General features: G+C 38.1%; 1 protein-coding gene across 1 annotated transcript in view; it reads left to right on the forward strand.

Annotated features, from left to right (window-relative positions):
• LOC120626391 overlaps positions 1-14,188 on the forward strand; it is a 40,656-nt gene that overhangs the window by 24,108 nt on the left and 2,360 nt on the right. Inside the window, exons 2-5 of the mRNA XM_039893907.1 lie at positions 7,012-7,155; positions 8,658-8,819; positions 9,473-9,649; positions 10,283-10,405. Of these exons, the coding sequence (XP_039749841.1) occupies positions 7,012-7,155; positions 8,658-8,819; positions 9,473-9,649; positions 10,283-10,405 (606 nt within the window). The remainder of the gene's footprint in view (positions 1-7,011; positions 7,156-8,657; positions 8,820-9,472; positions 9,650-10,282; positions 10,406-14,188) is intronic.

The following is a 14,188-nucleotide window of genomic DNA, read 5'->3' on the forward strand; positions in this document are numbered from 1 at the left end:
ACTAACCAAAGTAAATTCAGAAATTATAAATTCCCAAATTGCCCCCTGCTGGGAGTCGAACCCGGGGCCTCCGACTTGAAACCAAAGCGCTCATTGCTGCGCCAAGGAGGTCGTTAAAGTTTTTAATAAATAAAATATGTACATAAAAGTACACAGCAATTGTTCAAGGTAAGTGACTGTCCTACGGGCGGAGCTTCCGCCGCCACGTCCGGTTACCTCACTTCCGCTTCTTTGTTATATTGCCTATTCGAAGTAGAACATAAGGATGTACAGAGCCAATATAGATGAAAATAGATCTTGTATGTAGTAAGCATAAGTTTATTTGCAATACATATATTTTAAGGCAGTAGGAAATAACATAAGGATGCTGTAATAGCCCAGTGGGTAGGACTTCGAATTCACTTCCAGAGAGCCGAGTTCGAATCTTCCACACACTTCTAACTTTCCAAGTTTTGGAGTTAAAATATGACTTGTGTCAACGGTGCATGAAAACCTCGTGAGGAAACCTGCATGTCTGAGAGTTCTTCATAATGTTCTCAAAGGTGGGTGGAATGGAATCCAGCAATCCGTACTAGGCAAACGTGGTGGGCTTCAACCCCTTCTTATTGTGGGAGGAGACTCATGTGCTGGGCCGGTAGTGGATTCATATGATTAGGGTCAGTGGCGTGCACTGGATTTCCTACCAGGAGATGCATACAGGAGTAAATTGCATGAAACGGCTTAAATTCTTCTCCTATACGAGTTATATATAAATTTCAGGGTATGCAGTGCTTTTGTGCATGTATGAAGTGCACGCCACTGATGAGGGTATAACAGCTGCTCGTCGTAGCAGCATCCGTTGTGCTTCACTATAACTACTACCATTCACCGCTATCAGTAAACCGTCTGTCCAGCGTGGCGATTATGACAAAACCCTCCCGTTACGAGAGGCCTCCAGTCCAGCACTGGACGGATTGTGACAATAGCATGATGACTAATTTTGAAAAACTGCCCCATGATGTTCGGAAATACCTATCTATTATTTCCAAAAAATAAATGTTACGTTGACATAAATTGCAAATTTTATCTGAAAAAAAGGTATTTCCCGCTTAAACGCTTTTCCGCGTCATAGACAAATTAGAGCTTTAGTAAGTCACTGTTCCGTAGCTAAAGATTATTAATTTTGGTATTAATAGCAAAAAATTTGCAACAGATATACGCAGAGATTTTCGAAGTTCAAACGGTACAAAATTTTGTTTATATAGACATGACGTCATGGCGGATCTCTAGATTTTTCAGTTTTATTCATCGAAAATAGATACCAATCTAATTTTGAATATAAACAGAAATACTTTTCTCATAATACATGAATCACGAATCAATGAATACACTTTTATTGTACCATACATAAAAAAACAGGAAAAATTATAAAAAAAACTAGTTTACACGATATATACAATAAGGCGGCCTTATCGCTACATAGCTATCTCTTCCAGGCAACCGATGGCGTAAAACATAAATGATTAGATAAATAATATATTTTAGCGATTCTTTGTTACTGTCATCATGCCCATTGTATTCTGATCTGCTATCTGCTGTCACCACATGGCACACACGGTACATCTTATATTAACCAAACCAAACACAAATATTTTATAGCTCAGTATACGCCATGCATTATATGACGATAATAAAAAAACATAGGTATAATAGATGACGTCACTACCACCTCTCGTGATTTTATATAACTACTTACCTGAAAATCCATGAACCTATAAAAGTTCGACGGCTAATAGATACCTACCTAAGTAACCTTCACGTCAATAAGAGTTTTGAGCGCCTCTACACGGAATGTATGAAAGCCAGATAAAAGCTTTCAACGGGCGCTTGCCGGAGACGGCGGTTAAAACAATTCTGTTTTGTTGTGTTTTTCAAATAGGTACGAACTCGCTTTTGATACTATTATTGCAATTTTATTTGCAAAGGGATGTTTATCGACTTATTCTCGGTAGAATCTGCTTTACGAAATGGCAAAACGTTTAATCTACATACAACGTGTAACCGAATTACGATATACTGTTGAAAGGTCCATAAGTATATTTCATAACGAATCACCCTGTTTAAATATTAAATGAAACGAAGCATATTTATTTTTCCATACAAACGAATTCAAATATTGAAAGTGTTTACTTATGACAACCCTATTGTAGATAAAGGACAGACACGCGCATAGTACAATCGCTATGCGATGCGTACCTTTATAATAGATTAAATAAGTGACAAGAGTCACTTGATTCTAATATTGCCTGTGATGTTAGGGCTGTATCTATATTTTTTTCGGTAAAGACTATGGCAGTGGTTTACTTACAAACTATTAGCGTTTTGGTTTCACAGATAAGTGTCAGAGGCAGTAAATAATGTGCCTCTAAAGCGCAAGTGAAGTAATATTATGGTTTTCATTTACACGTTGTATATAAATGAAATGCTGTTCGTTAGTCTCCCTACAACTCTTGAAATATTCGTGGAAGTCCAAGAAAGGTTTAAACGAAGAGAAATATTTTAAAAACTACAGCAATACCCGACTCTTCCGGACGTGTGTTTGTCACCCAATTCTGTACAGATTTTGATATTTTGTGTGTATTTCAATGGGTTCCTGGATGGTTTAAAAACAAAATGGATCCAGGAGAAGACAACATCTGCCGGTTCCGCATTAGTAGACACAAAATAAAAAATAGTTTAATAAACAATAATTTGTCAGGTAGATACATAAAAAAAGACACCAGTCCACTTCATTAAGAAATAAACTTACCTACCTACTATCGTGTTTTTAGTGTTCATTACTTTAGTTAATATTCCTCATTACCTTTCAATAAAGTGTTCATTATCCTACAACTCAAGCCTTTCATTTGATACCAATGCTCAGAGAGTTGTGAAAAAAATATCGCCATTTTATAGTGGCGGCGTATTCAGTAAATCGGGGTACACCACTGAGGTAATATGGTACACTCATATTTTCTATACAAGAAAGTTGCAGTTGCATATTTTTCGAAACCCGAAGCTTAGAGTATTTAAGCTTGATTCATGCGAGAAGTTTAGTTTTTTTTAGTGTGTGTAATATTTGTTACAGAAGTCAGTTTCTCTTTCTTAAAAAAAATTCTACGTTGTTATTTTATACCTTATCTACATCTTTTACGTTTTTTATTAATAAACTAATTGACACAATCGCTCCGGAGGGAATAGATACCACTAGATACTGCGCAATATTTTAGTGTCGTATACAGCTTTGATGTTATGAAGGTGAATATTAGGTTTCACTTAGAACTACCTAATGAACTACCGACAAACTCGCTTACTGAATTTCAAAGAAAGCCGCTATCTGAAGCCCTTCGGAAAACTAATTCCAAGGTCGAGAACTTCTCCTTGTCATAGATAAAAATAATACTTTTATTTATCTATGCCCTTGTTTACATTTTGTTCAACGTTCGTGTTGATCTAGTTTTTGATTTTATTAAGGTTTTTTTCAACGTTTATTTCTACCGCGACCACAAAAGAAATATTTTTTTTATTCGAAAGTAAATTCCCGAAATAGTCCCATTTAAATTTAATATCGATCTGATAATGAGTTTAAGAGATAGGCAACGGAACTTATAAAAAATTACAGCAAATCAACCACGATTCGTGTCACCCACATTTTCTATTAAAGTTAGTAGTAGTTGCACATTTTTACGCGGATGGAAGCTAGTTTTAGTACATAGTATTCCAGCTAGATTTTTCCAAAAAAAATATTTTTAATTACTATAAAGTATTTACAAAGACGAAGACGGTTTTTTGTTAAATTTTTTTTTTTTTTATCATTTTCTATCAAAAGTATTGGACCTATTTTAATGGGGTTTTTATGCAATGCTATCTGAAGCCCTTGGAAAATTGTTTCCAAGGTTACTAAACGTCCCTAATGATTTTCGGCCTGACTTGGGAAATGCACTAAAGACCTTGTGATATGATATAACTTGCAAACCAGTAGGCAATAGAGGCAGTTAGTTTGTTCACTTGTTTGCTTCTGTTTCACAATAAAACTAAAGAGCCGATTTTTATGCGGTTCTGTGATTGACTCACGTATTACTTCTGGACAGTTTCTATGTAGCGGGTTTTTTTATTTTTTTTTTAAATTATTAATTCATTTAGATATAAAATAAATAAATAAATATACTACGACAATACACACATCGCCATTTAGCCCCAAAGTATGCGTAGCTTGTGTTATGGGTACTAAGATAGCTGATGAATATTTTTTTATGAATACAATACACATAAATACTTATAATATACAGATTAACACCCAGACACTGAAAAACATTCATATACAAGTGATCTTACATTTAATACCAAATTATATTAATAAATTGCCAAACTGGACAGCCAGTTTGATGGCGAGTTGGCGCATATATATGCGCCAACTATTAAACCTAATGGACCTAATTACCATAAAAATAAATTATTATTAAACATTTTGGAAGAATGCCGGAGAAAAATCACAGATTTACAAACACATAGAAACCGTGTACACGACTAATGTTGAAGTATCACAAAACCTCACTTTAGTAGTGTTTCTCCAACAGGCATTTCACTCTATTTAGCAGTTGACAGTAATTATTTTAAATCTAAAGTGCTAAAACCTTTACCATAAAATGGGAAAAGTGGGAAAAGTTTCAGAGCTAACGACACACACACACACTCACACTGCGCACTCTGCGGTTGTGAAATGAGACGTGTGCGCGGCGTTTTCACGAATTCGACCCTCGGCAGGAGAAAATTGACAATTTATGATTTCTGAATTTTCTCTGGCCCGGTCTGGCCCTTTAAGTCTTTCCACCATAAAAGACCAAGGCATTAGGCGTTCCGTTACGACGCCACTTAGAAGCCAATAAGACAGATGGTTTTAATATACTTAACAGTGATTTCCCATTAGTATTATTATATATTATTTATAAAAAATATTCATCAGCCATCTCAGTACCCATAACACAAGCTACGCTTACTTTGGGGCTAGATGGCGATGTGTGTATTGTCGTAGTATATTTATTTATTTTAAATTTCATTAAAATTTAACTTGATTTAATGGTGAGGAAACCTGCAATCCTGAGAGTTCCGCATAATGTATTTAAAGGCGTCTGAAGTCCACAAATCTGCACTGGGCCAGCATGGTGGACTACAGCCCAAACCCTTCTGACTGTGGGAGGAGAGCTGTGCCTTTAAGTGGGCCGGTTAATAGATATGGTTTCAAATGATGATGTGATTATGATGATCCCTAACAGGTAACCTCGCTACCATCTTAGACTACTTTCCCACCAGTCAGATTGTTGTGTAACGTGTGCAAATATGTCTCGCCAAACCAAATTTTTCATAAATGAAAGTAGGTTTAAACAGAATTTTCCCTCGTACCGCTTAATACCCTGGCCTTCTTATCAGACACGATCTGGCAATTTGTTTTCGCTACGCTGCCGTACGGTTCCTTCGTGGTTAAAGCCGTTTGACCTTTGCCGTCTTGACAAGGTCGCCTAACGACACGTCAGGGGGAATTAACTACCTGCACCGAAGATTACCTTCTGATGGTCGCGACAGTGACCGATCGTCGAGGCGAAGCCACTAGCTTCGTCAGTAATTCTTGTAGTGCTATACCTATGTAGCCATTTCTGATTCGAAAATAACAATAAACAAACTAGAATTATAACATGATTTCATAGAATTAAGAACATAAAGAACCAGGGCATTCAGCCATTACTGCATGCAGTCCATTGTGTCCAAAACAGTGAATGTTCACGGGTATGATGCTAGCTCACAACTTTTTCGATTTTCCTGAATACTTACATAGCCATTTCAACCTAAATCAACAGAAAACTAAACAAAGATACATTAAAATTAAAAATCGCATGAAACGTGTTTATAGTTTGATTTATTTCGTCTAAAGCCGAATGATTTTTAAATCTTTTAATCTTACTATTATCTAACATTTCCGACTGCACTTTAAAATCTTAATATTTTATTATAAATTGTTTTTGATTTTACAGTGCAGTTTTTTTTATTGTTGGTTTGTTTATCTATTTTTGTAACTTCAATCATAATTTGTAGTTTTCAAACAGGAGATATATAATAATTGATCATACTAATCAGTCATTTTGTACACCTTTAAGTGGCTCAGTAAACTGAGTAGAAACATAATAAGTAACATTTCCAACGATGATAGTGAACCAGTAGTCGGTGGTCTTCTTATAAATAAGAAAATAATTACAATTGTCGCATATTTGATCTCAAGATGACTCATAAGACATTCGTACATATCCAATCATTAAGAATCCAGTGTAAAATAAGATTTGTCGTTTTACGAACACACTTTCCCGTTTTTCCAGCGAAGGAAATAGAAGTAACGAAGAATCATTTTGAACTAGTAGGAATTCTTCGATGTTGTTTCGGTCTCTATTTCTTGATTCATACTTTCGACGTCAAGCCGCTGCAAATTAATCTTTTTTTTTTATTCTATCAAATTGACTCCCAGCGCATCGTTTGATATCGTCTGTCCACCTTGTTGGGGGCTGACTAACGCTGCGTTTACCGGTACGGGGTCGCCATTCCAGCGCCTTGGGACCCGAACGTTTATCGGTTCTCCGAGCTATGTGCCCCGCTCATAGCCACTTTAGCTTCGCGACTCGTTGTGTCGGGAACCACTCAGAAATAAGGAGATTCGTTGAAGAACTAGTATTCTGAGCTTTTGTGATACGCTCGACCGTAACAATAGAAAGTTCCTCCGAGCGGGTGATCAAGCTCGGGGTCCAAGGTCTATTCATCTTTGGAAGATTGTGTATTTGGGCAATTTTTGTGAACACTTCGATATTCTCTTTCTACTTCGATCTTTGTGGCGCCATCTAGTTTAGTAATGTGGAGACCGCTACACATTATATCAATCAATAAATAACATCACGATCTTTTTAATTTTAACTGAGAAGGCTCAAAGCTTACTTTTATGTTTTCATGTTCCAGAGAAGGGCATGTACCTGGGCTCCCCGTGCGAGTTCACGTGCAACCCCAGCCTGCTGCACGTGTACTGCGAACCGCGCACCGGCTCGTGCCAGTGCGACCCCAAGCACCCCGTATCGCTCGGCGTCACCACGGGCTGCGCCAAACGTAAGGGAAAATGTTTTGCTTAGTGCTCCAAACTTCGCCACTGTGATTGCTCCCTGCCAGTGTCTAAAAGACCTGGTAGGGCGATATTTTCCATTTACCAGCATTCTTACTGGTAAATGACAACAATACGGTCCCAGCGATGAAGATCAGCAGAAACGAGTACAAGTGAACGTGCAGTTCCAGCATTCTTCTCGGTTCTTACTAGCAACTCTCCCATGCATTTTGCCAGCACTGTTAGCTCTGTATATCCACTGCTTCAACGTTCAAGACCAATATTAAATCATCACATCAACCCATTATCAGACCACTACAGAGCACGGGTCTCCTCCCGCAATGAAAAGGGATCAGGCCGTAGTCCACCACGCTGCCCAGTGCGGATCGGTGGACCCCAAACACCTTCGATAATATTTTGTAGAACTCCCAGGCATGCACGTTTCTTCACGATGTTTTCCTTCTCCGTTAAAGCAAGTGATATTTTAATTGTAAGTACAATATAAGAATATCTTGAATTTCGTAAAGATCAATCGAGGAGACATAAGGCTTCTTCCTTACGTCACGATATCTACGAGCTAACTCCTACCGCGAGCCACGTAAGAAAATGTTCCAAAAACGCATTTAAAGGAGGACATTGTATTCAAGGATAAAAGTAATTTATAACACACCTATTTCATAGTGGGTTAAAATAAACATATGAACTTACTAAATCTAAGTAATAATCTAAAGTAAATATTTACATAAAAGACCATTTTAATATTAAATGATGTGCCACCTACGACTTTTAAAAAATCAGATTCAAAATGCTTAGAGTCTTTGCATTTAGGTCTTTTGTCGATAGAACAGACAATAAGTAATCTTGCAATGCAGTAATCCGATATCGGGTGTGGTTTGACAGATTAATAACACACTTGCAACCACAGCCTACTGGACGTATATTACAAACCGCACACGTATAATGCAACCCCAAGCCCCTTGTGTCGCTCGGGGTCACCACGTGCTGCACCAAACGTAAAGGAGAATGCTTTGTTTAGTACTCCATACAGCATACTCTGCCATTACTCGAAGCCTTGCCAGTGTCTCATCTGGTAAACGACACCAGACACTCAGTATGTCTACGGTCGCAGCAATTGAGACCGACAAACCATTCCGGAGTGGCAACGACGCCTAATTGCGAATTGACTTTCAATTTCAGAATTCTTGCATCTTTCAATTTATTTCAGGTCAAGTATCAAACCAAAGCACGTTTAACTGTATCAATTCTTCAGTATTATAGTAAAAAAAAATATTTAATGAACAGAGCTGTACAAGTCTAAGTGCAGGCATTCTTAATAGCTGTTTGATCTTGCATTGTGTTACATTAAATTTTATCTGCACTTCTACGACAATTTTTTCGTTTCAGAGAGTGTTACTACTATTAAAATTTCATAAAGAATCTTGGCCTGCTTGTAAAGCGACGACGGCATATGTTAGTTATTTTACTTTACATGACTTTTTCTCCGTTCCAGCAAAGAAACTGGGAGAGCAATGTTTCTACGAGGAGACGTGCAACGCATTCGACCCGCACGCGTCGTGCGTGCAGGTCAACCACAATGCGTACTGCCAGTGCAACTCCGGCTATCACACCACTAGCCACTCCAGGCCCACGCAGAGAATATTCTGCACTGAAGGTAAGAAGATTGCAGCTTTCTATCTGTGGGTGGATGAGAAATGTTTAAATTAATTGCAATCATGGATACAGTATGAGAAGAACACGAAACGACAGAAAAAAATGTAGATGTTATTAAAAAACTTATATCTAGTTTATGAGGAAATAGTCGGTAGGAGATATAGAAGAAGAAGAAGACTTTGACTAACAAATTTATACCAACGGTACGGAAAAGTACTTTTTACAATACAATGGTTGCAAAGAGGATATATAAATTTAATTTTTTTGAATCTGTCTTCTATTTGAAAAAGCCTTTTACTTTGAAGCATAGAAACGGAGAAACACAAGAAGGAATCTTGTTAATTCAAGAAATCTCTATATCCTGAGTTACCCCTACCTGCTGAATCATAAGACTAGAAGTTTGTTTAATACGATATACCATTTTCATTCATGATGATTCTAACCTATACATAAATTATTCTTTTTGTGGCAATAAATTTTTAGCCAAACATTCTTCTGCCGTGGCCATGAGCTTCTATCGAATGGCTCGAGATTACGAAATTCACCAGCCAGTGGCAAAAATTTTATTACACGTATTTCACGCGAAAATTTAAAATTGTATTACGTATTACGTATGACTGTAACGAATACACTACTTGCTTTCTCTTTCCCCAGATTTGGTGTTGCTGACAGCGGACATGCCGACGCTGTTAGGAGTAGCGTCGGGTATCTTCGTGCTGGCCGGGCTGCTGTGCATGGTGCTACACCTGTACACGAAGGCACGCTACCACCCTGCCCACCTGGCTGACGCGAGGCTAACGCCGCCCTGCTTGTACTCGCTTAATGACACGGGTAGGTGCAATACAAATACCTGAATATTCCCAGAAGAGGAAACACGAGCAATCTTTACTCGATAGGCAGGAATTGCAAAAGCACTGATGTAAGAGTGAATAAGCCATCCATGAAAATCTGCAGTTCCGAAAGTCACAAACGCTGGTTCACAACCGGCTCGAAGGACCAAAAGGATGTTGAGTTTAGTCCTTGTTGAAGTGATGGTTCTAGATATAGATAAGTAGGCTGTATTTATTTTGATAATTGCTAAGGATATGTAAATTTTACACTTGTATGAGTGCCCGAAATGGTAGCCTGAGTCACACTGTTCTAGCTACGGCCAGGAGGCTCGACTATAATAGCTTCAACTGTTGATGGTTCTGTTAACGGAACACGCATTGGCCCGAACAATCAATACGTTGCCAGCACTCACCCCTATCACCCTGTCGCTGTCCCTATTCAAATTACAGCTTAAACTTTTGCCCATTAGCCCATTTTGCTGAGGAATATAAGGATTGAAGAAATTATAAATTACACCATACAGATTATCGTGCTTTTCGCGGAGGCAAATTGAGCATAATTTTCATAATATATCATGGTATTCCGCTAAGTAACGCTCACTTCTAATCCAATACTTGGTTTGGTTGTTGGCAGGAGGGACGCTCAGCGGGACGCGCGCGTCGTCCCGCGCGTCGTCGCGCAGCGGCATGACGAGCGGGACGCTGGAGCTGGACGGCGTGTCCCGGCGGGAGTCGCGGCGCGCGGCGTCCCGCGCAGGTGCGGCGCGCACGGCCGCCATCTTGCTAATCTCGCGCCACCTGAAGGCCGTAAGGGACGGCGGCGCGCACCCGCCCAAGTGCGCCGCCAAAGGTGATCCGGATGATGTATGCGCGCCCTATATGCACGACTCAGTGTTCAAGCGGGGGGGCGGGCGCTACCTCCTCCAACGCCCTGTATTTCGCTACACCCGCGTAAAGGTTTTAAGCTGAGCTCGATCTTTTAAAAAAGAATAATCGGCATTTTTGTAGTTCTGCTATCTCCCTCTTTAGATCAAAAATGACGTATTGTAAAAAAAAAGATATCACATAATAACAGACGATATTTATTTATTCAACTGCCAGTGACATAATTTGTAATCCGGCTTGTGACTTCTATAGTTCAAAACCAAAAATAACACCTTTAAGTAATCGAATTAATGGTGACATCACGACACCGTACACCTATTACAAGTGTACAATTCAATTAATTAATGTGTTTCAAAATGCCGAACGAAAAATCCACACCGCGTCTTAAAAGAAGTTTCACTTCCGTTATCCACTTTAATTGGTGAAACTGCTAGATTTACTTAACGTATTAATATTCCTCCGAAGGGACAACCTTTCAGTGGTAACAAATTTAAAGTTTGTTTACTTTGATCAATAAAATTATGGTCTGAGAACTAAACTTCCAAGTTAACAAGACCTTTAAAGCTCCTTTTAAATATATGAGTATTACCAAATAACCAAATTGAAGTGTGTTAACAATATGAAAAAATATAACATTAAATAAATAGAAGATCTTAAATGCCGAATTCTGTACTGTCTCAAACGAAACTAGTTTTTTACGGCCGAAACCGAAACTTTCATATAACAAGGTTATATTTAAAGTATAAATAGTCATTAATCGTAAAATTAGTCTGTATTTTAATAACTATCATATAAATAGCCAAACAAAACCTACCTAATTTAGCCAAGCAAGTCATGACTGCTATGACTTGCACTCAGTGCACAGAATATATTCCCCCCCAATGCAGTTTCGGTTTCGGCCAGATGGCAGCCGAAATCTAAACTAAGCCGGAACCTATTTTTACGGAATCCGAGAATGCGGTCGGACACTACAATTCTGGTTTATAAAGGCCTTGAAAGTTGTCGGACGTTTGGGGAGCGTCAGCGCGGTGTCGCATGATTGTCCACGTCGCTCCCGCGTTAGATGTGGCGTGTCGGTGTTAGCGGCCAGGGCGACGACGCGACTGTACTATCACCTATCAATTCCCTTCCCACTTGTACCCCTACATAACTAACAGTTCAGTTGACGAGAATTTTAAAGGGGGTTCAAATTATTTTGAGAGATGTTGTTTTTTATTTAGCTCTGGTTGTATACCACTACATAACTAACAGTTCAGTAAAGGAAGATTTAAAGGGGGATCAAATTATTTTGAGATATGTTGTTATGTATTTAGCTCTGGTTGTATATCTCTACATAACTAACAGTTCAGTCAACGAGGGTTTAAAAGGCTCAAATTATTTTGAGATATGTTGTTTTGTATTTAGCTCTGGTTGTATAAAACGATTTTCATCCTCAGGAACTAGCATGAAGAAATGGTGCAATAAACAAAATTTTGGCGCATTACTTTCGAGAACCGCTTTAGTCTTTTCATGAAACTTCTGGATGTTTACAGACCACAGAGTGGGGTCGCAATCAGTGCCATAAGCGGAATTGTGAATTAAATTCGTACCTCTAAATAAATTGCAAATAAATGGCCAAAGAACTAATTTCCTCTGGCATTGTACAACGTTGCCAATATTCTATCAGTGCGCCGTGTGGTGGCTATAGATCAGAATACAGTTGTAACAGAGGACGGGCAGCTGTGCTTCTACTAGCATCTACTCTACTCAGCGTGTTGATTATGGGCCAAACCATTAAAAAATGCCTTTAGTCCAGCAGTGGACTGTAATAGGCAATTAATGAATAAACAATATACATACTTATCTGAAAAATAATGAATACACAATGAAACACAAAAAATATAAATATAAGTATTTTAGAGATTGAAAAATTATTCAAAACAGATACCTTGTTAACTGATATAAATAATTGTGTACGTTGGAATTTTCGGGATGCCCTGAAATCTAGCGTTTTCCTAGCTTTGTAAAAGAATATTTAATGAGTTAAAATAATAAGAAATAAATTGCAAATTCACTGGAGGAATGTTATAGGCACTCAAGAACCTGTCCCTGTTCCTTTTGTCTCCTGCAGATTACTATTTATCCTGATTCTTGGTTTGAAGATACGTATTTACCTAGCTTATGGAGTATTCATGTTGTTTTGGTATTGAGCTGCTTTAATATTGTGTGATAGAATTGATTAGTGGTGTGCAAGTCGCAAGGCGCAATACGCTCTTCGTGTGGCGCGAGCAAGATGGCCGGTCCTTTGTTTCTCTCTTCTATGTATCTATCAGCTTTTGTATTGTTGAGAAACTGAAGGTTGCGTACGCCTTTATGATGTGCAGACAACAGTCCAACAAACACCAACGAAGCTCTATGTTGGATATGAGCGGTCTAGGCCAACCGTCTATGGTGGCGAGCAAATTAGCATATCTCATGAACAAAATTGTGATTTGTAGCTCGCATGACTTAAATTTGCATGTCCGTGAGAACGCAGGTTGGTTTCGCAGATTAGTGAACGAGAGAACCGCATCCAACTTGCGTCTGAAGTGACGTTCAATTTTGCGTCCTGCGTGCGACCAGGCTTGCTGATGAATCTTTTCGTGATTGGTTGTTCGCCTTTATTGCGGCAGCGCAATTTTGAACACCGCTAAGGATGCTCCCTGTTAACCTTGCCTAGAAATGATTATAATCGATCACTGTCGGCCAACGAAACGGTTGGTGTTTGTGGAATCATTGTGTTCACATCATTGTTATTTTTTTTATATATTATTCCTTTCCAAACGAAAAGCTTTTACACAGAGTGGGTACGTCTCTTATAAAGTTGAGCTATTGAAAGTATTGAAGCATCTGGCTTGTTTTATACACTATCTGTCGCTTTCACACAAAATTTCTTACTATTAACAAATATTAACACAAACATTTTGGTGATCAATAGCTCCTTAACAAAAGCTCATATTTTTCAATTGAAATTTCCAAAAACTGGGAACCATTATCGCACGTGATAACTTAACTATCAGAACCCCATTTATAAAGGCGCATATTAAATCTAAATTTGGCTAACATCTCCTTCAAATACTTCAATATCCCTTGGAAAAAATACTGCTTGCCTTTTTTAACCGATTGTTATTAAGACTGTAAGGCTATTGCAATGCTAGGGCGGGCCGAAGCTTCAGTTTCAAGCAAAGCACGTCGCTTCCTGCTTTCCGTTCGTTATCTCCACGATTGTACTGCATGGAAAATGCTTTTTGGGCACGTGATTATGTAAAATTTTGGGTAAAATACTCTAAAATTTGCTAATCTTGATTGATTACTTTGAATAGTGTTAATAGTCTAACGATATATTTTGTATGCCTAATTTATAACAGAATATTACAGAATGTTAACTCAACATCACTTTTATAATAACATATACACATTTTTATGTAAAGTAAAGATATAGTTTTGAAATTTAGACCCACTAATGTTATTTCAATTTACATATATTATATTTGATTACATTTTTAAAATAAACATCACCACGGCATGTCTCGCCTTCTATGTTTGTCGCTGTTTGTATTTGTAAGTATCGCTACATACTAACCTAAGTAAGTTTAGATAAGATAACTTATTTTTCATCTTCATTAAAAGATACATT

This window comes from Pararge aegeria, chromosome 9 (assembly GCF_905163445.1).
Source record: "Pararge aegeria chromosome 9, ilParAegt1.1, whole genome shotgun sequence".
Taxonomy (NCBI): domain Eukaryota; kingdom Metazoa; phylum Arthropoda; class Insecta; order Lepidoptera; family Nymphalidae; genus Pararge; species Pararge aegeria.